Below are 25,646 nucleotides of genomic sequence, written 5' to 3'. Positions count from 1 at the left end.
ATTGCAACTTGGACCGAGTAAATGATAATAACTATTGAAACAAAATACTTGCAATTGAAAAACTCTACAGGGAAAAAATCCTACAATACCACTAGCATAAAGCTCCGACACTGCTGAACTGAAGACAAGCAACAGAAACAATGTGTATTGATCAGAATAATTGGCATTATATCAACAGAAACAATGTGTATTGATCAGAATAATTGGTATATTAATCAATAGTCTATTACCGTAACAGACATGCCGAGGCTCTGGTTGAGTTTCTTGCGAATGCAGACCGTACGCGAGTAGTGCTGGGGCGAGGGCCGGAGATGGATGTCGAGTGGCAGCGCGGTTATCTCCTCTCCTTCTGCCGGTACTTGGCTACCAGAAACCATCACCTCTGTCTGTCGTGGAGAACCATAAATGAGTTCACACTGAATCATTTAAAACATAAATGAGTTCACACTGAATCATTTAAAAACAAAATTCCGACGGATATAATCTAGTAAAAATATTGTGTATGTGGTTCATTATAAAAATATTGTAATGAGGTTGCATTTACCGTTGCAGTTAAATAAAAATAAATACGTTAATGGAATGACACGCATTAAATTTCACCTGACAGAGGTGAATGCCTTCATAAGTATAAAATAAAAGAACAGTAAGTTTCTCGCAAAATGGCCGATTTGTTTTGATTCTTCCAGAGATAGATGCATTTAAATGTAAAAGGATCAAGCCACGTCCAACCTACGTCAGAAGTGTGTGCGTCGAATTAAGTAGCGTTTGTTCAACAAACTAATGTTTATTCTGTGAGCGTTGAACAAACTAGCCTAATTCACCTGCATGCCGTTATGTGCCGGTATGTTGGCTCGGCAGGCTCGATAACTCACCTGCATGCCGGTATGTGCCGGTATGTTGGCTCGGCAGGCTCGTACAACTCACCTGCATGCCGTTATGTGCCGGTATGTTGGCTCGGCATGCTCGTACAACTCACCTGCATGCCGTTATGTGCCGGTATGTTGGCTCGGCAGGCCCGATAACTCACCTGCATGCCGTTATGTGCCGGTATGTTGGCTCGGCAGGCTCGTACAACTCACCTGCATGCCGTTATGTGCCGGTATGTTGGCTCGACAGGCTCGTACAACGGTCTTGTGGCGATGCAAGTTAATTTCAGCCTCAAGTTGTCGCCAGAGTTTGTCCTGGTGTTGCTGCCAGCGAGTCTCGCGACCTAGGAGCTGCAGCTGCTGTATCCTGTGCAATAGAAACACTTCCTATGAACAAAAATATATTATTTACTGAAACTTCATTGGTAAATTTTTTTCGTGTTGCCTCGGAGCAGAGAAAGATCTTTGCAGTTTTTGGATCTGTATTCATCGTCATCGGACTTTTTTGTCTTATTAAGGGTTGGTAAACGGTAGGAGAAAACGTAAGAATTTATTCAGAAAAAGTGTCCATAATAAAGTAAATAATTATACTATTTGATTCTTACGATCCGTACGGATTATGATTATGACAGTAATGAATTTGATAAATAAATCATTCACTTCTTCAAAACAAAGTAAAAAAAAACACATTGAGCATGAACGCAAGACGCCACTGACATTCACAACCAAAACCACCATATTTTGTTCGTCACAATACAACCAAGTTAATGCATGTGATTACGGCCATGAATAAATACATAATTCTAATCCATACAGCTTCATGTTTATATGATACATGATTAAAAATGGTCAGTAATTCTAATAAATGTACAAAATTTTTGTTACCTACCTGGAAATGAATACAAGAGTTCAATCCCATGCATGGCATGAAAATGAAATGGAAAAACATATACATATCTGGAGTATTTATAGGTACTTGTACGTCAAACGATTAACAAGAATGCAGAATATTTAATATCAATATGAGAATATTATCGCTAATACAATGAACTTACTGTTAATGTTAATTTCAATATTTCAGATCCAACATGAGCCAGAACTAAGCTGTAATTTGTTGCTGAACAATTAATGCGTGCGATGAATGCGGAGCGTATATATAATTTATATTGCTATACTTCAAGGCTGATGATATTTTTAACGATTGACTAACGACGATGATGAGAGCACTGAGTAAATCAGCGTCGAATAAGAGACTGCAAGTTACGGGATTAGTGTCCGTTAGAGTCCTAAATACAACTTTATAGTAAAATCATGCAATTTAAAAAATATATATAATTACAACCATACCAATCCTGTAGGTATACTAGCCCTGAGAGCAAGCTGTGCAAGATTATCCACAAAGCTATAATTTTACAACTGACCAGTGTTCATCGTGTGTTTTAAAATCAGCACTTGTAGCATGTTAGCATAGGCGAATTACTTAAAAAAATTAATGCGTACATTTTTTTATCTAGAATCACCAGTGAAAACTTGACCACGATGACCAGCAACGTCGAATCTCCCGCGCACTGTGGCTGGTGAGCAGAGGACGAATTATCACTAGAATTCAGGGCATTGAATTTAAAACATTGAAAGTGAAGTAACGCTTGGCATACGCGGAAACCCATACCTCTAGAAAGTAAATCGATCATGGATGGAATGCGTTAAGATCACGAATGGCTGAACCGCGTTTTCGCCGAACGGTTGCATAGTAATGTGTAACAACTAACAAAGCATCGGTGTCTTACGGTATAACTGGCCTATTTTCGCATAAAATACAGGTGCAATATTCTTGTGGGAACGGCTTTTCGCGTTTTACGCGAATCAGATGCATAGTTGCGTCGTTAAGACTGGAAGTGTCGCCCTTATCAGCAAAGGGAGGAGGATAGCTCTGCTTAAAAGCCGAACAGCAATTAGCGATATCACTCTATAGTGTTAATTTTACCTACGATGTGCCGATGATCTAGGTATTCTAAGTGATTCAAGTTAGAACCCCTACTAATTCGGCTGCTTCTCGACCAAGGATAGCGAGGTTGAAATTGGAAAGACTTGGGTCTTAGATTGTCGTTTTCATCCCGTAGGGCTCCCCATAAATTTGTAAGTTGAAAATAGTGAGTTGCACCAAATTTGAAATCAGGTTACTTATAATGGCTTATGCTTCAGTGACATTATAGTTTTGATCGATTTCGATTTTCGTTTAAACATTTTCAGCTCCAAATGGAAACCGTTAGCTCAATAAATGCCCTATATTTAAATTTAATTTGTAAATAAGATTGAAGATCAAACACAATACTTGGCAGTCTTACGTATACAAATTTAAAGGTATTTGCCCATATTCGAAGCAGGTCTAAGTTTCAAAGCCGGCAGAAATTCAGTGCATACCTTTCAGTCTTTCTTTTATAGGTATTATAATACAAATCGTTATAATTTGTATAATTTCCTCTATGTATTTTCACACTTGTGGGCACTTATATTCAATGGATAACTTCCCTGCCTTCAAGCTTCATTCGAACTTTGAGTTCACTGCATGCAAATTGTGGTTGGTTCATCAGCGTTTATACTTCGACTTAAAAGTGCCTACATGAAAGTTGGCTGGGCCATTTTATATTATAGCACAGGGCAAAGAACGGTTCATCTCTTCGCGTTCTCTAACTAAACGTGGCATGAGAGTAGTAGCAAGGCCGAGATGGCCTCTTTAGAGGCGGGGAGAGAGAGCGGGCCAAGAGTAGGCAAAAGACGACAGCCTGGCTTCGATACGCCAGTCCTGCTTTTACCGGGGCTATTTTACTGCCGCCATAAAATAGATCCAGACCAAAAAGTCAGGGTAACAAAAACGAATAAACAATTCAGCCATATGTTATTTGCAAAAGTTTTGTACATATTTAATCAGCTGTAACGAAGCTAGGAAATAAAGGTTAAGGAGTTGCTAGTGAAAGATAATACAAAAAACTAGAAGTCAATGCTGTTTTTTATGAACAAAGAGCAGCGCAGCTGACTGTGGAGTGACGTCTGCGACGGAGAAAATAAAGCAAATTAGATTGAATTATAAAGCAAAGGAAATTTTAAGACAGAACATGATGGGTTGCGAGGCGACACCCGTAGAAGGGGGAATGGTAACGCCGCTGGGGGGTGACACAACAGAGTAGCAGGTAGAGTAGCAGAGCACAAAATCAACAGCGCCGGAGGAGCTAATGTATGCGACTGAGCTGTCAATATTAGCAATCCAAATAACACAAAGCATGTGTTTTTGAGGAATGTAGATACGATTTTCCAATTCTTATACCTCTTCCAGTATTTTCTCAGACTGGTGTCGTCGTTATGGAAAACTTGAAATAAGCTTCAAGCTGTTAGCCTCTTGCACACCATTTATAAATACATCGAAACATTGAGCTGACACAGAAAAAAAAGTTCTAAAAAAATACTTGAAACCAGACTTAAAAATTCGCTAGTCTTCAATAATACTTCGTCTAAACAAGGGCGAAGTAAAAGCTATCCTTTGGCAAAAGATTCACAAAACTGAAGCAGGTTAGTTAAACTTCGTATATTTATAATCAAGAAAATAAGGTAATTGAGCTCTGGCTCTTTCAAATAGCAAAATGTACTTAAACCAGAATTCGCTCCTAGTTCGATTTCCTAATTTTCTAAGTGCATTTCCACCAATAAGTTACTGGGTACGATTTGACTGCAGTAGACATGGTTTGGAGACGAAACTTCAGGTGACACCGTAGAACAGCTTTGCTCCGTATGCGGATCTTGCTCGCAAGACGGGAAATCTAGTCTAGCATCGTCGCCTGTTTTTGGATGTTTCTGTTCGTCATTTTTTCGAAGATTGCCTCTAAAGTTGTCCCAATCTCCAACGTTTTTCAACACGTTTATCAGAGCCCGGTCTATATCTTTACGAGGACATTGTCCAAAGGAGGTAGCATCAATTGCGCCTGTGGAAAACATTGGCAGAGGTGAAAAAATATGATAATAGTAACTCCAACACGTATCACTTCATTACTGATGTAAAAAAAAAACGAAAAGGTAAATCTTAAAAATAATGTAAACCTTTATGATCCTGGCTTATACTATAGAAATTATCTCAGTAGTTAAACTATAAAGAATGAATAATATGAATATACCAAATGCATTCCCTTACTTCACATTTTACGCACCTAGAAGAATTCTGTAAATGTCATGTTTCTTAAAGCTCAGTTTGGTTCTCATTCTTTTTCTATCTAAACCGGTGAAAGAGAATGTGACTGCAAGATTACGCGTCATAAGACGCTTGACCATCGCTCGAAGAGTCGCCATGAGTGATCCAGCTTCGTATTTTGGTAACGAACTGACCTGTAAGTAACAAAAATTCAATATAATTTCAATGAAATCACACTAATACTAGAAGCCTGCATGACTAAGAATTCCTGCAATACTTCCTGTAACATTTTTTTTCACAATAATTCATCACCATGAGAAAAACTATAACGAAAGCAGACTTAGTACTAAAATTTTCGACACTACTAACTTGAACGTACGAATCAGCAATATTCCATGTCACAATGAACACACACAATAATGTACTTTAATACTTACTACTTCCTCCGTAGCTAGCAGGACGGACAGCTCTTGTAGGGTATTCGCAGGTCCAATATCAGGCTCTTGCAGTGGTATTGGCTTCCTCATCATTTGAAGAATGCTCTCATGAAGCTCCTTGAGCAATATGTTGTTTTCCCTTTCAACAAAAAGTGTCTTCTTTTGTTGTTTTCGAAGTGATATTTGTTCTCTTTCAATGGCACTTAAACGTTCCTCTACTGAAGCATGACGGGTCCCTTCTGCAGCATCAGATACGTCACAAGGGGCTTCTACTTCAGCCGCAGCACTGAAATAATAAAAAAAATTTGCACTAAGAACATACTCAATATACAAGTCTACGGAGAGAGTGTCAATCACGAAAGCAGTCCAAAAAATTCACAAGTAAACAGATACCGATACCTTAATTTTACGCCAGCAGCACCAGGCTGATTTTTTTATTCAATACTCTTCCTGCTTACTTCAACGTTATAGAAATTTGCTTTTATTGTCAGTTTTCTATAACGGTTCATTTTAATAGCATATTTCTATTCATTTCTTTAGTCTCCTCGGAATGGACTGAGGTACGATTATTGTCTCGGACTCGTACATTAGAAATTGGTTTAAGCAAGGAGCGACCATCAATGTGGCGACAAATGGTATACAGGCACTGAGATACGAGCAACACTCAGGACAGTTAATTTATGCGAAGACAATTGGTCAGACCAGCTACCCGGTGGTACTGCTGCCACAATCTGAATTTGATCGCGTCATCACGGCAGTAAACGGTATTCCGACGGTATTCTTACAGTTTTCGGACAATGACCGCTCCAATCACCGTCGACATTGCAGAAATTAATCAGCTTGAAACCTGCTCATCAACACCTTCCTCGCTCATGAACACTGTTGTTTTTATTTTTGAATGAAAACAGATACAAATACCAATAACTATATTCAAATTTATCTTAATTGAAAAATCCATGCAATTAGATAAATGTGAAACAAGTAACAACATTAAACACAAACTGAAATCTTGAATGTACCCGTATGTATGCAAACAGGCAACGCATTAAAAACCAGTTCCGGTAGACTTACATTTTTCTTTTTTCAACCTAAATTATAATGACGTTGAATGGATACAAGCACTTTGAAATTTCATCACCGGAGCGCTCATATACAAATGAATGTTACGGGTTAATAAAAAATATTTATAGTATACATAATCCAATTTCAATGAACAATTTCAGGTCATATATATATTCATTTCCATTTTCCACTAAAATTTGCTATTTTTTACCCTAAATTTCTTTGTTTCGTGAAATCTAATCCCTTATTCCAGAATCGACACCAAATAAATTATCTTGCAATATCTTACAACACACACCACTCTTGAGTTATGGGCTTGTACTTGAGTTTTCGCGGCTTTTCTTCGTGTTTTCTTCAGATGGAAAACATCCAATTGAATATAAATCTAATATAAACATCTAGTTGAATATAAATTCAATTCAGAGACCTATGACAGAAAAAAAATTCACAAGTAAAATTTTTATACATGAAACAACAACTAATGTTTAGAATGATACAAAATTTCAAAGCACTACTGCAAACCTAGCAGGCTACCTCTGGAAGAAAAACCTGATGGTAAAATGATACGAGAATATTGGAATAATTATTCGCATTGCATTCTAAAAATAAGATTGCAAACATATATTACTAGATAACCAAGTTACGTATTCTATATTCTACAGCACATTTATGAAAGATTTTGAATTGTTAATGTATTCCTTCCACACCTACTATCTCAACTTAATCAATTACACTTGCCTCTCGATCAAGGTCGTCTCTTGAACTGAAGTCATTCCATTGATGTTCGGTCGTATAATTGAAAACGAGCGATTCTTGAGCAACAAGTGCTGAGCGTACGTCTTTAACGCGGCCGAATTGAGGCTTAAGGGCAAAATATTGAGGCTACCCGCGTAACAACGCAGGTCTTCGAACAGCGAAGAAAAACAGAAACAGGCTGGACTAGGATCCGTCACTCATTCGGTCCGTCGTCATTCAGGCTGGGCACAGCCGCGCAAAACTTCTGTTATTACTGGGTTAATCATTTTTTTTGTCATATTTTGCAACTTGGTCACATGTCACCGCTGAGGCACCAGGCTTAATTTTGGCCGTTGGTCGTTATAAAGCAAGAATCCTTAGCACCATAAACAATTAGCAGCCTCACCTCAATGTAAGTTGAACTAAGTTTTGAAAAGAACTTTGCATCTTCCCTGCTCTCCCATAATGATTTCGTACATCCATTCTTATTATTTAATATTATTAAGTAACATTTTAAAAAGGCACAAATTGGGTAACTTGCAGGGTAGATTCAAGATAGTGGAAATGTGAAATTTTTCTTACTATTCTTTAAGAAGACGTAAAGGTTTGCCGTGTAATTAAAACAAAAGATTTAGCGTACCGTATTTATTTTCAAATTCCTCTACCTCCTATAACTCCCCAGCGGAACAGCAATGAAGGATATCGCCTCTTTCTGTTCTAGGTTATCAATTTAACGGATTCCGAGTGATAAATGATTAGTCGGATGATAGGTGAAACGTACACCGACTAAGTCAACAACGGAAAATATGGACTAAAGTACCAAAAGTATTTACGGTAGAACGTGATTCTGAACTTTTAGATATGAATTTGATGCTGCTTCGGTAGCTAAAATCGATCTCCACAAAAAAACCACATTACGTTATAGCAAAGTAAAAGTGAATTCTCTCTTTTTACTGAGCTAATTTGCATTTCATAAAGTTCTATATGCTTGGAAAATCTTTTTGCAGACTTGGCCCAGGATCGAGGACTATTTCCGTGGAGTGGGTCACGTTGAGGCTCGAATCCTGGTTCCCGGAAATGGCGTTTTGTACTTCTTCGCCTGAGTTTGAGGCAGCGACATTACTCATGCAATCATAGAATTGTCTTCTGCCCCGATGTCCGTCCCAATCGGTCGCTCCTACAATAAGGAGTAAGGAGATAAGTTTACTTAGAATATAGTTGGCGCGTAAAGCACATATGTATATGTGAAACAATAACTCTTCGTGATAATGTTGCGAGTATTCCTACCGGATTTTAGGACTACATAAAAATTGGTTTTAATTGAATTCATTTGGACAACAAATACATATCAAAAAAGAAAAAATCTGCCATTTATTCACAACAATATTCATCAATATAGTAACTCGATACTGTTCATTATGATTACCTTTTAAAGCCCTTCGAATCGCTGCTTTCACAGCACTCCGCGGCTCATGTGAAAACCCTGGGTTCAGTGATAACGCACCTGCGATGGACACATAATCGAGCTAATCAATAACTTTACTTATATAATCACAAATATATTGTACTACAGAAACCAATAGCAATTTACGCTGCGTATAATTTAAGGTTTTTGTATTCTGGAGTTTCAGCATCGAACGGTAAAAATGACTGACTGATGCTCAGTCATTAAATATCAGTGTCACAAATATCGCCTGGAATATTTCGCCTGAAAACAACTGTAATAAATAATAAAGTAGAACACAGTGGACTCCTCTGAAACTTTTATTGTATACTCTTATAAAGAGAATAAAATTGACACTCCGAACCGTGATTATTCAATTAATAAAAGTATGTGAACAAGAAAGTAGATTTCACGTTGCCTTTCTAAGGAAGTTTTCTCAGTCTGATCGAGCCTAAGTTTCGTAGTATTTCTTTAAAATTGACAAAAAGCGTTTTTGAACTACTCACGCTCAATTAACAAGCAGGCAGGCGAATTGTCGAATTTAACCTTGGTAGGTAATCTCTTGTCCCCTAAGCCTGTCATCGAAAACTTCATGGCTAATGGTCGCGTCATGAGCATCTTCATCATGACTATGACGGTTCTCGACAAGGTGCACTCTCCGACAGACTGAAGTCCTATTAGCTGAGAACAGAGCAGGCATTCATTATATTCACTCATAGTAAAGTTTACAGAACTTGACACCATAAAACCATGCAAATAATTCAAATGCGAGATTTTATTTCGAGGTAGGAAAATCATCACAGTTGAGATATTGTCACACTAAATATCTCCAGACTGGTCCGAAACGTTTAAAAAAACTCTAGTGTAATTCCATTCCACGCACACTCACCATCTCTTCCCGTTTGATTAAATCATCCAATTCTTCGAAAGTGTTAGCTGGATAGCAAGGAAGCAGAGGAGTGCCAGTTTTGAGAGTAGAAGATAGTGGAACTTGCAATTTGTCCTTCATTTCTTTTAGTAGTAGGTTGTTCTCCAGAACTATATCTCTAAGTTGTCCCATTAGTTTCATTGGTTCATGACCATCGTCAGGTATGTGACTCCGCTCGGGGTTTCCACTGGCAATAGAGAATTGAAGAATAACGAATAATTAGCTAGATGCACGACAGAGAGATATTGCTCTGAAGAATTAAGCAAATAATTTATAAATAATTACACATTCATGTTCTTCAGAGAATTTGATCATCCTCTTTAGCATAATTTTTCAGTACCTAATTTATGATTGAACAAAGTTGCACCGGAAACATGGGTTAACGATTACACCCAGATTTGATGTATCGAGCAGTTTGAGTTATTCCCTTATTTTAGTATAGTTAATTATGTTACCACTTCTAAGTAACTAAATAACTTTTCTTCTCTGAAAAAAGTCCCCCAAAGGATTTTGTAAAAAAATGAGAGTGAAGTCAAGATTTAAGTAAAATAACCAGTCCAGTGTTTGCAACTGCTAATGCCAAACGAAAATAGCATATAATTAATTGTGGTCCTTGGTTAACCGCCAGCAGGCCATCATAATCTATAGCAGGTGATGATTTACAGTACACAATCAGCCAACCGGCAAATACTGATTGTTTGCACGTATGTATTTCCTTTTTTTTAACAGTATTATTGAGTAGCATTACATCATAACAATAATATTACATCATATTGAATGATAATGTATCGTAAGAACTACAAAAACTTCAAACTACCCACAATTTGGAACATCAAAAAATCATGCGGTACCATCAATGGGCTGTCCGAAAGTGACCTCAATTAGAACTACACAGGAAGTAGCGCAAGTCTTATCATCGGCTGTCAATCAGATCAAAAATGTTTTCACACAAAGTAAGTGCCTTTTTTGTATATTTTACTAATTCTGGTAAGTTTATACCTTATTGTGTTACTATATTTGACCTATAATTATTTTTGGGCGAATCGATGTAGAGAATGAAGTGCAAGCATGAATGAAGTTGAGTCCAAATGTTGTGAAATGGAAAACAAAACAGATCGGAAGGATGCAAACCAACTAGTTATGGAAGAGGAGTGAAGTGTACCACACGAAGAGAGAGCAGCCGATGCAATATAAAAATATGGATCATATTACAGGAGTCTGGTCAAGATTGGTAAGATATCCAACCGGAGCAGGATTGAAGAGAAAAAATGGCACACATTTGAAAAGACTGACGGGTGACCGAGACTGGCACATGATACTAAGTGGAGTGCGAAAAAGTGAGGTGAGTGTAAAATTAATCGACACGAGAAGTTATGGTAAACCAGACATTTCAAATTTATACCAAAATGTATTTCATATACAATTGTCAGCAGAAAAAAAACAGTACAGTGTCAGCAGGTACTATCTAATAGCAACAATGATTTCAGGGAAAGAACTCCAATTTATTTGCCGAAAACGAAGCAACTATAATAGACTAATATTTAAATTTTATATATTTATGATTCAAATTTGTATCACAGAATGTTATCGAAACAGTATTTAAAACATAATTAATTGCTCACAACAAATATCTCTCGAGCCATTGAACCAGCGCCCTAACTTTGAATTTCTATAGTTTTAACAATAAATATTTCACCTATTCATAAGAACTTATTCGTATATTTAATAATACTTTTCAATTGAATTATTGATAAACCTCAGCATCTTGGATTCATTTCGCTTCTTATTACTTGATAAGTAGGCTGATTAATTGAGCAACTAATTTCGATGGTCCTACACAAGCATGGAAAACCTTCCAGCTTATGAAAAATGTACTGAACTTGTAAGTCGGATAAGTTAAATTCTTCAATAGTGAATTATTAGAAATTGTAAATTAAATTGAATCTTCCATCTTTCTTAAATTAAAGAAAGATGGAAGATTCAATTTAATTTACAATTTCTAATAGAATCAACACGCAAAGGATTATTAATTTAGTAACAGGTACATTTGTAGTAAAGTAGTCGTCACCTAAATCAATGTGTTCAAGGAAAACGAAAATTTTAAGTCCTTATCAAGATATTTTGAATTAATTTTATAGTTATTCATTCCAGAAACCATGAATTGAACTTACCTCATCTTTTCAGAACGCGAGCAGAAATTTTTCTTGGCACCCATAGACACCATAGAAGCCACAAGTTCACACTAACATCCTGCTATAATTGTGGTAGAGGCTCTCAGGTAGTACGCGAAAGCTTTCAAGCTAGTACACCGTACACGATCACTTTCGGTTTCTTTAGTTATTCTCAATAAATTAGTCTCTGCTTCACAAAAATGCAGACCGTCTGTAGCACAAGAGGATCTGGCAACAATAAGCAACCGTTACCACACGTCACTCACTTCCTTTCAGAGACCCATCGTAAAATTCAAACGGTAAATGTAATTATCAGCACACCAAGAATAATATAGCGCGGACAATAGTAAAGAGAACCGGATAATATTCAATGTCAGTGGTATGCGGTGTCATCTGGTGATACGCGGCGACTATACACAAAAGTACAAGTACATTTACAAATACAAGTACAAGTAACACCTTCAGTTGGTATTCGATCCCAAAAATGTTTGTGATCCAGTGCTTCAAAGGAAGAGCATTTGAGACCCAACGCATGTAGTTCCGGTCACCTGCATAATTGTAAGTCCCGTCGTATTCATACTACGGTCGAGATTGGCAGGCGGTGACTCGTTCATGTCTTGCAATACGTTGTACCTATTGCGAGGGTGACGTGCGAAGGGCCAAACGTACCCTTCAGCGCGAGTAACCTTTTACTTCTTGGCGAACGGTTGCAAATTGATCCTAAATCGTTACCTGCACGCCTCTAAACCAACCGCAAAAAGATTGAGATTTCTACACTAAGGAAGTGCCTGGCGGATTGATTTGATCAAGCAATAACGGAAACGTTCTAAATGACCGTATTTGAATAAACCTCAGAAGAGCGTGAAATTATTGGTAACCACAAAACTAAACAAATGAATACACGTACGTTTCCCGTACATTAATAATTGTAATAGGGACCACTGATACTTTTCTCATAAAATTTTCATCCACAGTAAAATTCTACTCTCTTGCGTATTTCCACAGGCATCTACTAATTTCGCTCATTTTTTCAGTGTCAAGGCTCAAAAAGCGCGTATTAAAGATTCATCTTTTGATGCACCGACAATGATACATTCTAAAATACTATAAGCACAAACCAGATTTTGAGGATTTGACTGTAAAAATAAAGACAACATGAACAGGTAGGTGATGTTTATTTTAGAATAAGTGAAGGCACTGACGTCTAATAAAATCAAAATTTGTACATGTCTGTATTAAAAATGAGGTTGATACACTGGATTTTATGCTGTAGCATGGCATATTACAGATTTTCCTTTATCACAAGATCCAGTTAGCTTTTTGTTTATCGATGTCAGTTAATTGATTTTGCTAGTTGACAGCTGTGTTAAATGGCCTCCAATGCTTAACTGCTAAGACATAATTTTCGTTTTCCTCACATCTTGCTACATCTCTAGAAGCAAACTGTTATACACGTGCAATGCACAGGTTTGCGGTTATTTCATGGTGTTTTCAAAGCTCATGGTGAACATTCAACTCGATACCATTTTCAACTCGATACCTCACCTCTTCTACACAGAAACCACGACCTCGAAAGATTCATATTTTCGCTTTCTGGTAAAGTGAATATTTCTTGGAAAATATAATTTTATCAATTCCATTATTGTAACATCTAGGGACCCTAAATCTTAAACCATAAAATGTTCCAAGAAACTTCAAATTAACATTATAAACGAAATCAACGACTACTGACGAATGTTTCATATTATTGACAACTCAGCAGCAGCCTTTCAAAAATATAAGACAGAACAGCACAATTTTCACAATGAATATAAAAGAAAAAGTAAAGTCAGCAAACGCATATCCATTACAAACAAAACCTTGATTTTTCAAGAAAGAATGTTCCATGATGTTTTCTACCAGAAGAGAGCAAAAAGATCAAACCTCAGTACGCAAAAATATAACGTTACTCCAGTGAAAATGTAATATTTCAGAATTTTAGGTGGTGAGATCCACTCGCAAATGATATAGTGCGTTTAGGTACTTAGGTAAATACTCGAACCATGCATAAATGGGAGTGATATTGATAGTGTACTGTTCCACCAATAAATCGGTGCTCACATCACTCTAAACTTGACCGTGTTAACTTTGTATTTTTCAAAGCATTCAACTTAGCAATTGTTTTCAGAATAAATAACGGGAGTTTAATCTTTTCATTCAGACCAAGCAATTCTCGTTGGATGAAGCTTAGTGTTTTTTTGCAAAACTTTGGGTAGGACATGTTGAAGATGTAATAGCTTGCAATCCATACGACGAAGCCCTCTCTCACGCCAGACACTCGACATATTTCATTTCCTTGTGATACGACGACACCATCAGAGTAAGGCAGCGATGCGTCGCTGAAGTGAAGAGTGAATGAATTCTGATCTAATCCCTGTCCCAAAACAGAGAAGTTATTCAGACATCAAACCAGTATAAATTGAACGAATTAAGGAGCATCCTAACACTCTAAGTGAAAAAATTTGAACATGGATTAGATAACCTACATTTTGATAGATGAGCTTCAGTATTCATCTTCGGTCATTTGAAGAAATTATCAGTTTATTCAGTTATGCACATCCTATATAAACATTCAGTTATGAGTGATAAATATATTGTAAAATACCTTCGAGGCCATTGAGAAATCGACCTCTTCATTCATCATGGAAGGTATCTGAAGCAACGAAGTGCTAATCACGCGTTCTGGAATAAAAATAAATTTACACGACAAATAATAAAATGAGCTGCAAGCAATTGACAATAGAACACACGGAGAGTGGAATTGTGAGCAATAAAAGATTGAAGACACATTCTGGAACATTGGAAATGTTATTGGAGCAAGATGAAAAGCTGGGTAGAAATGCTTTGGCTCTTAAGATTTATAAGGATGCCACTTACTGGCTGCTTAACTCTTGATAAATGAAGAGGTCAGCTTACCATAATATTCATCTGGATCGAATTCAGACTCTTCAGGGATTGGTATTTCTTCGAGCAAATGGATTGGCCACCAATATTCCAACATTTTTTCATGCACGGTTCTTGACACATTAATATTCGTTAATCTGTAAAACTCAGCACATATCTGCCCAATGAATAAAAAATTAATAGCCTCAATTCACTGATGACACCTAAGTAATCAGGGCGATTGTTAATAAGATCACATATCATTTTGTGTATCTAGCGCTTACAATATGAGGCACACATATTTTACACACATCAACACGAAAAGGCTCAAACCTCAGTTCTCTATATTGAATCTTTCTAGGTAACCGATACAATACTTTGATGAATGTTTCAGACCATTTAACAAATTAGGAATACTAAACAAGGGGTCAAACCTGATTTGCATTGAAGAGAACAGGATACATCTCAGCAATTTGTGCTACTGTTGCTTTTTCAGTAATGATCATCCGCCTGCGATCGCTGAAGGTCAGACTCATAGCTTTTTCGAGCACTTCTTGATTCGGAGAAGCCTTTTTCAATTCATCAAACATGGATGAGCGGTGGCGTTGCGCCGAGATGACATCTTCTTCAGTGAATTTAACAGGCATTAAATTCGCAGCCTTTGTCGCGGGAGTGCTCGTGGGCACATCATTTTCAGACACGGTCGTTGTTTCATCATCAGGAGGATTAAATTTCTTCTTTGAACGAAGGGCCACGACGCATGGCACATGGCGATCTCGTCTTTGCCTGGAATTTCTTGCCTTCATGGACAGCATTGTCCTCCACATTACCTTAAAATGATAAAATGTCGGTGACTGAATCAAAGCCAATGCATCAAAAATTCACATAAAACGATCTACTGCACCAATATTGGTATTAATTGCGTTACATAGTGAACAGATACTTAATCATTCCTATTGACCGGTACATGCGCAAAATCAAAATACATTGTAAGTGAAAAAATTTGCGTATAATTACTAACCCTGGCGTCATCGAACTGGAGGGGCTGGTACAGATAAGGATACTTTTCAAGAAGACTGCATGCAACGTCGTTATACTTCGCTGACGTCGGATAGCTGAAAATGTGTTCATTGATACGTTGATTATGATAAAATTACCTTTATATTGAATATGATTCAGTTCAGAATTGTTCAAATAATTCCATCAGCCTTAGCTTGAATATGAACAATTTCACCTATATTAAAATTTTCTTGTACTTACTAGGTGTATTTTTTCATTTCGTTGTATAAACATTCCAAAACACGGCCTTTCTGCTTCTTGCTTAGAGGTTCTGCAGCACCAAGAGATTTTCTCAAGGACTCGGGGAATATATCTTCAGAGACTTCAAATTTTCTGGGCCACTTGAGTAAGTTGGATGACAAAGAGGATTTTGATGGTACATCAGTGCAATCAGCTGACTGATCCAATGTCCCACTGGCACTTGCATTTGTTGTGATCGTCGAAAAAGGCGTCAGAGGGACAAGGCTGACAGCGCTATCTTCAGACTGCAATTCTTGGTCAGACCATGAAGTTGAGTTCCTGAGCAATACAACATGAGATCTAAGCATAATGACACTTTTAATATTATAAGTACTTCAACTTATAATTTTGTTAATACATCCTAACATGTCAATCTGAACAATCAGCCAATAATTAAGAGAAATCGTAACCACCGTTCATCATCATAAATATACCGACAATCTGCTTTTGAGATAACAACTGGCAGGATTTCTCGATTGAATTGACACAACGTATTAAAGGTATTAATCAAATTTACTCAGAATATTAATACAAAGTACACAAAATAACATTTAAATTTAAATTCTGCATTGTGACGTATGAGTATTTGGTAACTTTATGAGTACCATAAACTTCTTATTATCAATTGATTACTGATTAACGAATTTTATATATAAATCAACCCCACTACTTCTTTTTGAAATATACAAATAAAAAATAAGTGATAACTCTAAAGAAACTTTAAAAATCACTACCTGATAATGGCACAACCACTTCAGCCTGCTTTTACGTGAAACTGTTACACACTTCACAGATTTCAACGGCGATGAATCTGAAACTCTTCCAGTGATTTTTTGCACAGAAAATCGTAAACTCTCTAATGGATGAGACTCAGTAGTCTCTAAATAATTTCTTTCCTGAAATTTGACAATCAGATTCTATGTTCATTAGCAAACTCTTAATCCATAAGGTATGGGGACGTTTTCGATTTCTAATTCATAAGGTATGTGGTTTTACGTCATTATCAAACTGATAATGACGTAAAAATTCTTCAGTAAATATTTTTTAAATGTTTGGCAAACAAAATGAATGATTTGATACACGTTTGCCTTCAATCCTCAGATGCGATTGAGCTGGTTAGTGAATAGTGAGAATTGGTTTTTATACATAGTTTAACAGTTTTACAGGCATAAAGTTATTTTGATGAATCATGGTTGAATTAATACGATGTACATCTCAAGCTTTGCGCCAAAAAGTGAACCATGCGATTTGTGATTCTGAATAACAGAATTAGCTTGCGATATAAAATTCAAATTAAATCACTAGTGAAAATAATTTAGAGGATATTTATGCCCCACAAATAAATCGCATTCGTAGCTAATTGGCGTTTTTTAATGAGCTTAGCATCACGTAACGTCCATCAGAGATATCAATGCACTATAAATCAAGCTTTAGCCACCAGACAGGTCCAGCACACGGTCAAGATAGATTCTGAAACATCCGCAGTGACGTTAGACATTAGATGACTATTTTCCATACTCGGCGAGCTTCATTTAAAAATAACATTTTCCATTCATCAATCTTTCATTTCTTTTCTTTTAGACGAGTTTCAAGTTAACATACAGTAATTTTCAGTTGTCCAATTTCCAAACACTATTGTTTCTTTTTTGCATAATAGAGTTCCTGTGACAATGTACAAATGAAACGTGAAAAGACCCTCTTTCCTTTGACGTAGCTGGGAGGTCAATATAGTGTGTAATGGGTTACGAGACACATACGTTACAGACTTGCAACTTGTCTGCCACTCACTGTGAAGAAGTAGGATACGAGAATAATCAGGATATGACGCAAATATCATCAGGAAAAAAACATAAGTAGCAGTGGTCCTTATTTTTTTCATATGACTTCAACTCCAGAGGCATTACACAAATTTTAATCCGCATGAAACCACTAAACTATGAGAGGACCCACAAAAAATGACTTCTCTGTTTCTTAAGATACTGAATAGGTGAACTACCGAGTTATTACAAAGTTTTACTCTTATTCAACTGACGACTGATCCTAACACTTCTAACACACGCAAATATAAAAATTAGCTCATTTGAATGGAACGAACTGGCTTCCATCAACGCCGAAAATCAGTTCTATTACATTCGCCGAAACATGATTGATATTAAATTTTGTACAACTGATGTTTAGAATCCAGAAGAATTAATATAAATGCCCTCATCACCAAACATTTTACAGCTTGCCACAGATACTTGAACTACAGCCGTACTACAGCTCGAGTACAACTATCAATATCTTGTCTATAATTAGTGGGTTCACTTGAAAATCGTCAGTTATTGGCTAGCGTAGTTACGAACTCGTGACTATTCTTTATATAACGCACCAGATTATTGATTTCTTCAACTGGCACTGAATCTAAACGCCAGCAGCAAACATATCTATATGTAAGAAAGCAACCAGTTTGTCTACTCCAATCTGAATGAATGCCAAAAATGAAGAACGTGAAAAAATTTATAAACTGTGCAATTATACAGTTGGCAGGGTACAGTTATGGCAGGGTGGCCCAGTGGTTAAAGTTCAGAGTACCAGGATTGGCGCAGAGAGGCGCGGGTTCGATCCCAGCTCTGTGCGTCAGTTCCTGGTCAAAATCGGCAAGGAGGCCGGGCGGTTAAGCACAGCAGAATTGTAGCAGTGAGATGCGAGTTCGAGACAGCAAAATGCTGTGAATGTTCTGTGATGTTAAGAATCGGCGACAAGCCCACGGCCTAACAAACGCTGAAACCGCTATTATATTATTTATTATATTATATACGATGTTTAGTCAAAAACAGAGCCTAATATAGTCCAGGTATCGCTATAAAACGATATTAAGCTTCATAACTTAAGTCAGGAAATCTACCATTCACGCTGTTAAGGTATTGACGTAGATTTATTCAAATAGAGACAACCCTCGCAAAATGTAGGGCAGTTTGAACGAAACTGGGAAATCTACTACTAATTGGCTAAAATTGTGAAGAAAAATTTATTTGATGTTGTAGAAACTTTCTGCTTATATTTTTCGGTGGCGCCAAAAGATGATAAATTCCACTCATTCAATTAGGTATGCAATTTTTCCTGCATCTTCCTATTGTTCTATGGCACAATTAAACATGAATTGCATCCGCGTGCTTCATCGTCCATTATGTGGTCAAGTGCGAAATACATTGTTACATCAAACATAAATAATATTTAGCGAACAAAATTAATTACATCTCACCGACTGCGTATTCTAAAAATAATACAATAATTTAACTCGTAAAATTAAGGAAAATGCGTTCAAATTTACATGCAGCATTTCCAACACCTCATGGTTCTCTTGCCAGTTCAGACTTTTCTCAAGCATTCAGAGCACGAATTGCATCTCCTATGACGTCAGATGCGGGAGGACTCTGTGACATATTACGTTCCTGTGTGAACGTCCGAATGGTTTTAAGCGTCTCGGCGATAAGATCATCAGAGTAACCGGAGGCCTCTACATCATTCTTAATATCGATTGAGGTTGAGGCTGCACTACTTTTCGGAGTTGCTGTTGGTTTGCGAATACGATGATCACGAAATCCTTCCCAGTCTGGGACGTTCTTCAACGCGTTCATAACGGCACGGTTGACATCAGCCCTTTTCACAAGAAAATGCTTCGTGAGCTTGAGAGCGGCTGCAAGAAATAGAATAATATATAATTATCTAATATACAATAATAATAGTAAAATAATACCAAAATAATAACAGTGACAAGTTTACTCATTTGTGATACAAGTCTCATATTTCCTTAATAATGCTCTTTTATATGGTCATTCAGCTCTGAAAATATTGTGAAATTAATTGTACAACATTCAATGTTTCAAATAAAATGTAATTACCGATAATCATTTCATATGCTGCATGGCTTTTAAAACTTTCTTTAGTTGTTTGACGACGGGAATCCATTCCAGTGAAGGAAAAACGCAGAGCCAACTCTCTCGTTAAAAGAAGCTTCATCATACCCCGGACGGTCGATTGAAGTGACGGTTTCTCAGCACCGGCAAGCCTCTCAACCTTGAAATTTGTTAACAAAACATTAGCCGGTAAGTAGTTGTACCCAGCATTCAATTTATTTTTCATATTTCAAGTTTCTACATCGTTTGCGCTTCATATCTCACAGAATTATATCTTATGATATTAGAATCCCTAAATCAACTACTGACGACGATAGGAGCTAGGCTACATGGTTTCAGCTAAGTCGTTGTTTTACAAACGTGTTTGTGTTATTGACGAAATGTTATTTCAGCTAGAGACCAAGTATGAGGTCCAATTCAAATTTTAGCAGGTCCAACTCGGCTGCTGTGTATTAGTGTTCAACTCCGTGTCCTTCAATTGTCACAAAAAATAAAGTTTCCATATACTCGATATAATTAGAATTTTCGGAGTGCATCATGAGATATGCAGTGACATCGAACAGGGCATTGAAAAAAAGGTGGATCTATGGTACGAAGATTCGAGGGAAAGTCGCGGAAGAAGGCGCCACATACGTGGCCGACTATTCAATATGAAATTTGCTCCATGAATTTCAATTGACAGTATCATAACAATTTCAAAGCATCAAGAGGCTTAATACCAGATCTAATACTAAATTAAGATCGATTACAAATTACTAGACACTCACCAGGTCGCCAGAGTTGATCAACTTCTCTAGTTCCTCAAGGTTTTTGGCAGGGCGTAGATTGAGGCATGAAGGAAATTGCATCCTGGTTGAGCGTTCACATCGTTGTCCTTTGACTATCAGATTTGTTTCAGTGCAGGTTGTATTTATCGAACGAAGAGTGGTAAGGATTTCCTGTGTGTGTTCCGGACAGCCAGTGCACAAACTGGGGATAAGTACCTCTGTTAGTTACTCGATGATATGTGAAAAAGAAAGAATTTGCCCAATTTGCATTGATGGAGGTGAGGCCCAGCAATGAAAAGTGCACAAATTTGCTACTCTACAGATAATCCGAAACCGACTAACAGCGAAATTTATACTAGATCAACCTTCCAAAATTTTGAGAGCCCAAACAAAAAAAGGTTCGATCGTATGCCACCCAGAAAGCTATGTTAGAAAAATACATTCTAATGGCAAGTTTTTGCTCGCCAAATCTTAATATTCCTGACAAATAAAAACGAAAGTTTTTCGCACTCCAGAGACTCCACGTTTCAATTTAAGGACACATCCCCCGAGTTGACACATAAAAAGAATAACTGGAACACTTTTTCAATAGACAACAGAAACCATTGAATGGCGATCCATAAATTTTGAAATACCAAGCAAATGTGTAAAAAATCTTGTCATGAATGGATTGCGAGAGTTCTCATTTTTAGAATCCCATTCAAAACACTAAAGTGGTCAACGTAAAGAAATGAAGAACTTATGCGATTGCAGACTTTAATCTCCATGGCTTTTCTAATAAGTATTGATTTATTATATAAGCTATCGTTCGGAAATTTTGAAAGTACTTTCAACATTTCATAGATCAGATAAATTCAATGTGTCAAATTTCATTCATGTTCAAAATAACAGCTTGCGGCAGGACACAGTTGCAGTACGTACATATTCAAAATCCTCAACCATTAACGCCAGTAATTACCTCGAGAGAATTAAAATAAATTTTTCAATTTTAGGGATTTATTGAGGTATCTTCTAACGAATTTTAGAGAAAAAAATTATAAATTTTTTATTACTACTCGAAATGCAGACCGGCAAGAATACTTGCCACCCGACAATAAAAAAAATTATACGGCAAAATGAAGAGGAAAGGTAGAAAAAGGAGAAATTATAAGTACTTAAACGGATTAGCTAATGAAATGATGAAGTCTCTCACTTTGTTATTCACTTCAAGTTCATATTTTAGTGTGAAAAGTTTTCAAGCACTTAGGGTATACAGGAATGTTGCACACGCTGCAAAATTAAATGGTACGGGAGCCACATTCACGGCATCTGTTGTACAGACTCTTGCCTTTATGTGCTACGATGCTGACTGCCGTACCGATTGTATTCACAACAGACACTGGAGCTGCACCTGCGTTGTCCAAAACCGCTTCTCAAAAATTTCTCAACTAACTGCTCCTCAGGTACATCGCTAAAATCCGATACTAGATTTTCAACCTTGTTTCATCAATGTGCCACCTACAGACCACTTTTTTCAGTTTCTACGGTTCAAGGCAAGTTGAGGTTGTATTGGATGCTATTTCGAGTTGATCGTCATCTACAGAATTATTCAGAGCAATCTAATTGAGCCAGTTCTCGTTGGAAGGGACTCTGGATTTCACATAACTTCATCATCTGATGCATTGCTGTCATGATCTGTGACAGCATCAGGAATTTCTTTTCTTCTTGGAGGCTCCATCGCTACTCTGACATCGTTCTAGTCGTCTACTTTTTCTTCTAATAGGAAGAACTCATGTGTCCAAATATATGTGTCCCAATATCACTAGTGGTCTTATAATATTAGAATCCCAAAACTGCATGCATATATCAATAGAACATTTGTTTAGGAACACTATTCAAAATGATAGTTGTAGCTATTAGATACAAGTGGTAACCTACGTTTTTTCCTGACGTAATAGCGCCATTGCTCACAGTAGCAATTTTAAAGGCCAATCGAGCAGGCATGAAGCACATAACAACGCTGTTACTCGTTGAGCATGTTCAATACTCGTCTCACTATCGTGATAGTCCATTTCATAACACCACATTCGTAGTTTTGGAAAAATGACATTTATCTCATTTGGCAAGTATACTTGCCCAGCGGCGTTTATATGTTAAACTCTGGATAATTACTTGGACGAGCGCACGTATCTGTTCAAGCAGAACGGCGCCGCCTCTTTCGAGTGTCTGCCTTATCAGCCATCAATCGCTCGTTATGTGCGAACGATGGCCTTGACGGGTAACGGGGAATCAGGGTTCGATTCCGGAGAGGCAGCCTGAGAAACGGCTACCACGTCTAAGGACGGCAGCAACATAAGTTTATCATAGATTAGTTATTAGATCCATATTAGAGTTTATTAACACCTCTTCATACCAGACGTCATAGGTGGCGACACGAGTCTTAAACCACAGCACAACGTCGAAATAATTCTGGAATAGAGATTTTCATGATGCACATACCAAGTTTGGTCTACAATTCAGCGCAAACACTACTAGTTCCTAAACCTACACAGGGGCACTTCTCGGGCGTGTCGATCAGGATTTTTATCATGCCGATGTTAAGTTACTGGCATAATTAGGAAGACAAGTTTGCATCCAATCGCCTGTCATCAAAATATTTTCATTCCGAATGTTGCGGTACTCGCGCGTTCAGGTCTCAGATCAGGTGAAGTTTGCTCTATCCCGCTAATCCCATGAAAAATAGGTGCTATCTGTACAATTGGCCGCACTATAAAATGTGTATAGCACCTATAAATGTAGGTGCCATCTGAAAACGCGAAATTTTATTGGGGAGCTGTTCTTTTAACGCTAGTTTCTTAAATAGTGAACTAGGTACTATCGAACATGAGAGCTTCACGAGAATTCAAACCAAATCATGAGAGAAATAGCCTTGTTCTCGTGCTGCAGCACGCGTCACTACACAGAGCCAATTCAAAAATATTTCAAGGAATACATGTCGAATGTATCATTGTGAAAAGAACGAACACTACACATTTAACTCCAATGTTGTTCACAATGTGACACAGGTCGCAAAAAAATTCTAAATGAACACCTAAAATCATGTCTCAAAATGCATTAGCGGGCTGCCATTTTATTTTTTTAAAGCTCCGTTTCACGGATCGTCAAATGGATAAATCTGATGAGTAGTATAACTTACGCATTCGACTTAAATCAACTATCTTACCGTAAATCGCAAAGGAATAATTTGGTGACGCATGTCACATAGCCATTCTTTCGTAATTTCGTAATGTTCTCCATACACAGCTTCCCAAAAATTTTTACGATCTGAATTGTGAGCTCGTGATTCAAATACCAAATGCGCATGCAAGTCTAAAAGAGCTGTATGGTGTGCACCTCAAGCCAATAAATTGTACATATCTAACCTAAGAGGGACGAAATTCAACTCCGGACCAACCCCCAGGCTCTACACTCAACTTGAAGATACAACTTGCAAGTATAATAAAAAACGTGGGCTATTAAGATCTGGTTAGTGATGCGAAAACTCGGAAAGAAAAAATCTAATATGTATAAAAGTCAATAGCGAGGATATTTGCCTCGAAGACTTAACATAAAAATATACTCAATAAAATCTTAACGCAATCCGGCAAGTTTTCACATGGCGCATCGCAAGAGAACCAATTCGTAAGAATTTACACAACTCATTTGTTCATGGCACGACCACCAAACCTGACTCAAAAACTCTCAAATGCGAAAATTCTTCTAATGAATAATTCACTAGGCAAGTTATGGGTTTGTCTGAAATACATCACGCTTATTTCCCTTCAATTTCACTTTATGAGATCATCCTAATCCGAGTCGCCCTGAACACGTCAGCAGTGATTAGTTTGTGGGATAACTGAATTCCACTTTACGGTTCTCAATTCAAACGTTCCACTCGGCACGTGGTACACGAATGATTAATCAAAGAGAATCAATGCTTGCGAATATTTATTGAAAACGACCTTATCAAAAACCAAAACATTTCCCGGAAGCCAAGGAGGAATGAGCCAAAATTGAGTCTTCTACAACGTTTTGTGGCACAAAGTTTTTATATCTAACTTAAGTGAGTAATAAAATAATTAGAAGCTATGCTGCTACGATGACAAGTGAATAATAAAACAATTACAAGCTATGCTGCTATGATGACAATCAATTCAGAACTTCCTTTCACCCAAACCTGACATTCATCGAGGCATCCCAATCCTTTTCCGCACTTGTTACGAGTCCCATAATTATTTTGCTAGTACGTCGAGCGTAGCGCAACTTTTCAAGATAAACCACACTCGCAGCAAGTCGCTTTCAATTCTTGCAACTTTATTACGCTTGCCAACTTACATTCAGTCTTATTACACATTCACTTATTCGTTCAATACACTAGCAGGTGGTCGCTTGCCGCGATAGCATCTATTCGTCCATCGCATGTTCACAGATCCACTCCCTCACCCGACATCTTACACTGAAACGTTGATTTCAAGTGCAATCCGGATTTTAGTATTTCAACATCAAATGGCGTCGAATATAAAAAAATACGAAACCCTTTGATAAACCGCCGAAAGCTGATTGACTTTCTATTTTTGTTAGTTTAATCAAGTTTCAAATACTATTCCAAGTTGAAATTCGAGTCATGTAAACGCTAAAAAATGTTCATCACTCCAACATTGACTGTTGCTTCAAAATCACGTTTCATAAACGTTAGTTCGGCATCCAAAAACATGATTCTTAATTTTTACTACAGTTCAGCGTTATTTTAAAATCGATGTACCACCATAAACATATCTCTATAACCTCGAGATTGTTGTTCATTATTAAGTAAATATTTACACAAGTATATTCCAACGTAGAACGCTACCTACAACTGTTGCACTCATCGTTTACCCGAAAATCACTTTTTTCAGAAAAAAAAATCGTCAAAAAGTAACCA

General features: G+C 37.2%; 4 protein-coding genes across 4 annotated transcripts; all 4 read right to left on the bottom strand.

The window, feature by feature from the left end:
- Positions 1 to 3,751: 3,751 nt before the first annotated feature.
- LOC108675907 lies at positions 3,752 to 6,394 on the bottom strand. The gene is made up of 3 exons (XM_047884737.1): positions 5,481 to 6,394; positions 5,063 to 5,237; positions 3,752 to 4,840 (listed from the first exon to the last, which is right to left on the bottom strand). Exons 1-3 carry the CDS (start codon positions 5,571 to 5,573, stop codon positions 4,539 to 4,541), a joined length of 570 nt encoding a protein of 189 aa, XP_047740693.1. The 5' UTR covers positions 5,574 to 6,394; the 3' UTR covers positions 3,752 to 4,538.
- A 1,513-nt stretch (positions 6,395 to 7,907) lies between these two features.
- LOC108675917 lies at positions 7,908 to 10,497 on the bottom strand. The gene is made up of 4 exons (XM_018163970.2): positions 9,611 to 10,497; positions 9,228 to 9,402; positions 8,704 to 8,781; positions 7,908 to 8,454 (listed from the first exon to the last, which is right to left on the bottom strand). Exons 1-4 carry the CDS (start codon positions 9,788 to 9,790, stop codon positions 8,258 to 8,260), a joined length of 630 nt encoding a protein of 209 aa, XP_018019459.1. The 5' UTR covers positions 9,791 to 10,497; the 3' UTR covers positions 7,908 to 8,257.
- A 2,506-nt stretch (positions 10,498 to 13,003) lies between these two features.
- On the bottom strand, positions 13,004 to 18,621 carry LOC108675911 (sterile alpha motif domain-containing protein 3-like). The gene is made up of 6 exons (XM_018163965.2): positions 16,003 to 18,621; positions 15,764 to 15,857; positions 15,177 to 15,572; positions 14,776 to 14,920; positions 14,465 to 14,541; positions 13,004 to 14,233 (listed from the first exon to the last, which is right to left on the bottom strand). The coding sequence occupies exons 1-6, from the start codon at positions 16,347 to 16,349 to the stop codon at positions 13,922 to 13,924; spliced, it is 1,371 nt and encodes a 456-aa protein (XP_018019454.1). The 5' UTR covers positions 16,350 to 18,621; the 3' UTR covers positions 13,004 to 13,921.
- Positions 18,622 to 19,288: 667 nt separating this feature from the next.
- Positions 19,289 to 21,054, bottom strand: LOC108675914. The gene is made up of 3 exons (XM_018163968.2): positions 20,708 to 21,054; positions 19,926 to 20,100; positions 19,289 to 19,720 (listed from the first exon to the last, which is right to left on the bottom strand). The coding sequence occupies exons 1-3, from the start codon at positions 20,786 to 20,788 to the stop codon at positions 19,404 to 19,406; spliced, it is 573 nt and encodes a 190-aa protein (XP_018019457.1). The 5' UTR covers positions 20,789 to 21,054; the 3' UTR covers positions 19,289 to 19,403.
- Positions 21,055 to 25,646: the final 4,592 nt, after the last annotated feature.

The sequence above is a fragment of the Hyalella azteca genome, unplaced genomic scaffold (genome assembly GCF_000764305.2).
Source record: "Hyalella azteca isolate HAZT.00-mixed unplaced genomic scaffold, Hazt_2.0.2 contig16069, whole genome shotgun sequence".
Taxonomy (NCBI): Eukaryota; Metazoa; Arthropoda; class Malacostraca; order Amphipoda; family Hyalellidae; genus Hyalella; species Hyalella azteca.
This window is presented reverse-complemented; position numbering and strand designations above follow the sequence as displayed.

Excerpts from the sequence above, each read along its gene's own strand:
- LOC108675907 (XM_047884737.1), bottom strand. The coding sequence starts at position 5,573 with ATGATGAGGAAGCCAATACCACTGCAAGAGCCTGATATTGGACCTGCG. Across the intron at positions 5,238-5,480 it reads TGCTAGCTACGGAGGAAGTA|GTCAGTTCGTTACCAAAATA; the intron begins GTAAGTATTAAA and ends TGTTACTTACAG. Across the intron at positions 4,841-5,062 it reads CATTTACAGAATTCTTCTAG|GCGCAATTGATGCTACCTCC; the intron begins GTGCGTAAAATG and ends TGTTTTCCACAG.
- LOC108675917 (XM_018163970.2), bottom strand. The coding sequence starts at position 9,790 with ATGAAACTAATGGGACAACTTAGAGATATAGTTCTGGAGAACAACCTA. Across the intron at positions 9,403-9,610 it reads TAATCAAACGGGAAGAGATG|CTAATAGGACTTCAGTCTGT; the intron begins GTGAGTGTGCGT and ends CTCTGTTCTCAG. Across the intron at positions 8,782-9,227 it reads TGCCTGCTTGTTAATTGAGC|GTGCGTTATCACTGAACCCA; the intron begins GTGAGTAGTTCA and ends TGTCCATCGCAG.
- LOC108675911 (XM_018163965.2), bottom strand. The coding sequence starts at position 16,349 with ATGCTTAGATCTCATGTTGTATTGCTCAGGAACTCAACTTCATGGTCT. Across the intron at positions 15,573-15,763 it reads TCCAGTTCGATGACGCCAGG|GTAATGTGGAGGACAATGCT; the intron begins GTTAGTAATTAT and ends TATCATTTTAAG. Across the intron at positions 14,542-14,775 it reads CGATCCAGATGAATATTATG|AACGCGTGATTAGCACTTCG; the intron begins GTAAGCTGACCT and ends TTTTTATTCCAG.
- LOC108675914 (XM_018163968.2), bottom strand. The coding sequence starts at position 20,788 with ATGCAATTTCCTTCATGCCTCAATCTACGCCCTGCCAAAAACCTTGAG. Across the intron at positions 20,101-20,707 it reads TGATCAACTCTGGCGACCTG|GTTGAGAGGCTTGCCGGTGC; the intron begins GTGAGTGTCTAG and ends ACAAATTTCAAG. Across the intron at positions 19,721-19,925 it reads AGCATATGAAATGATTATCG|CCGCTCTCAAGCTCACGAAG; the intron begins GTAATTACATTT and ends TATTTCTTGCAG.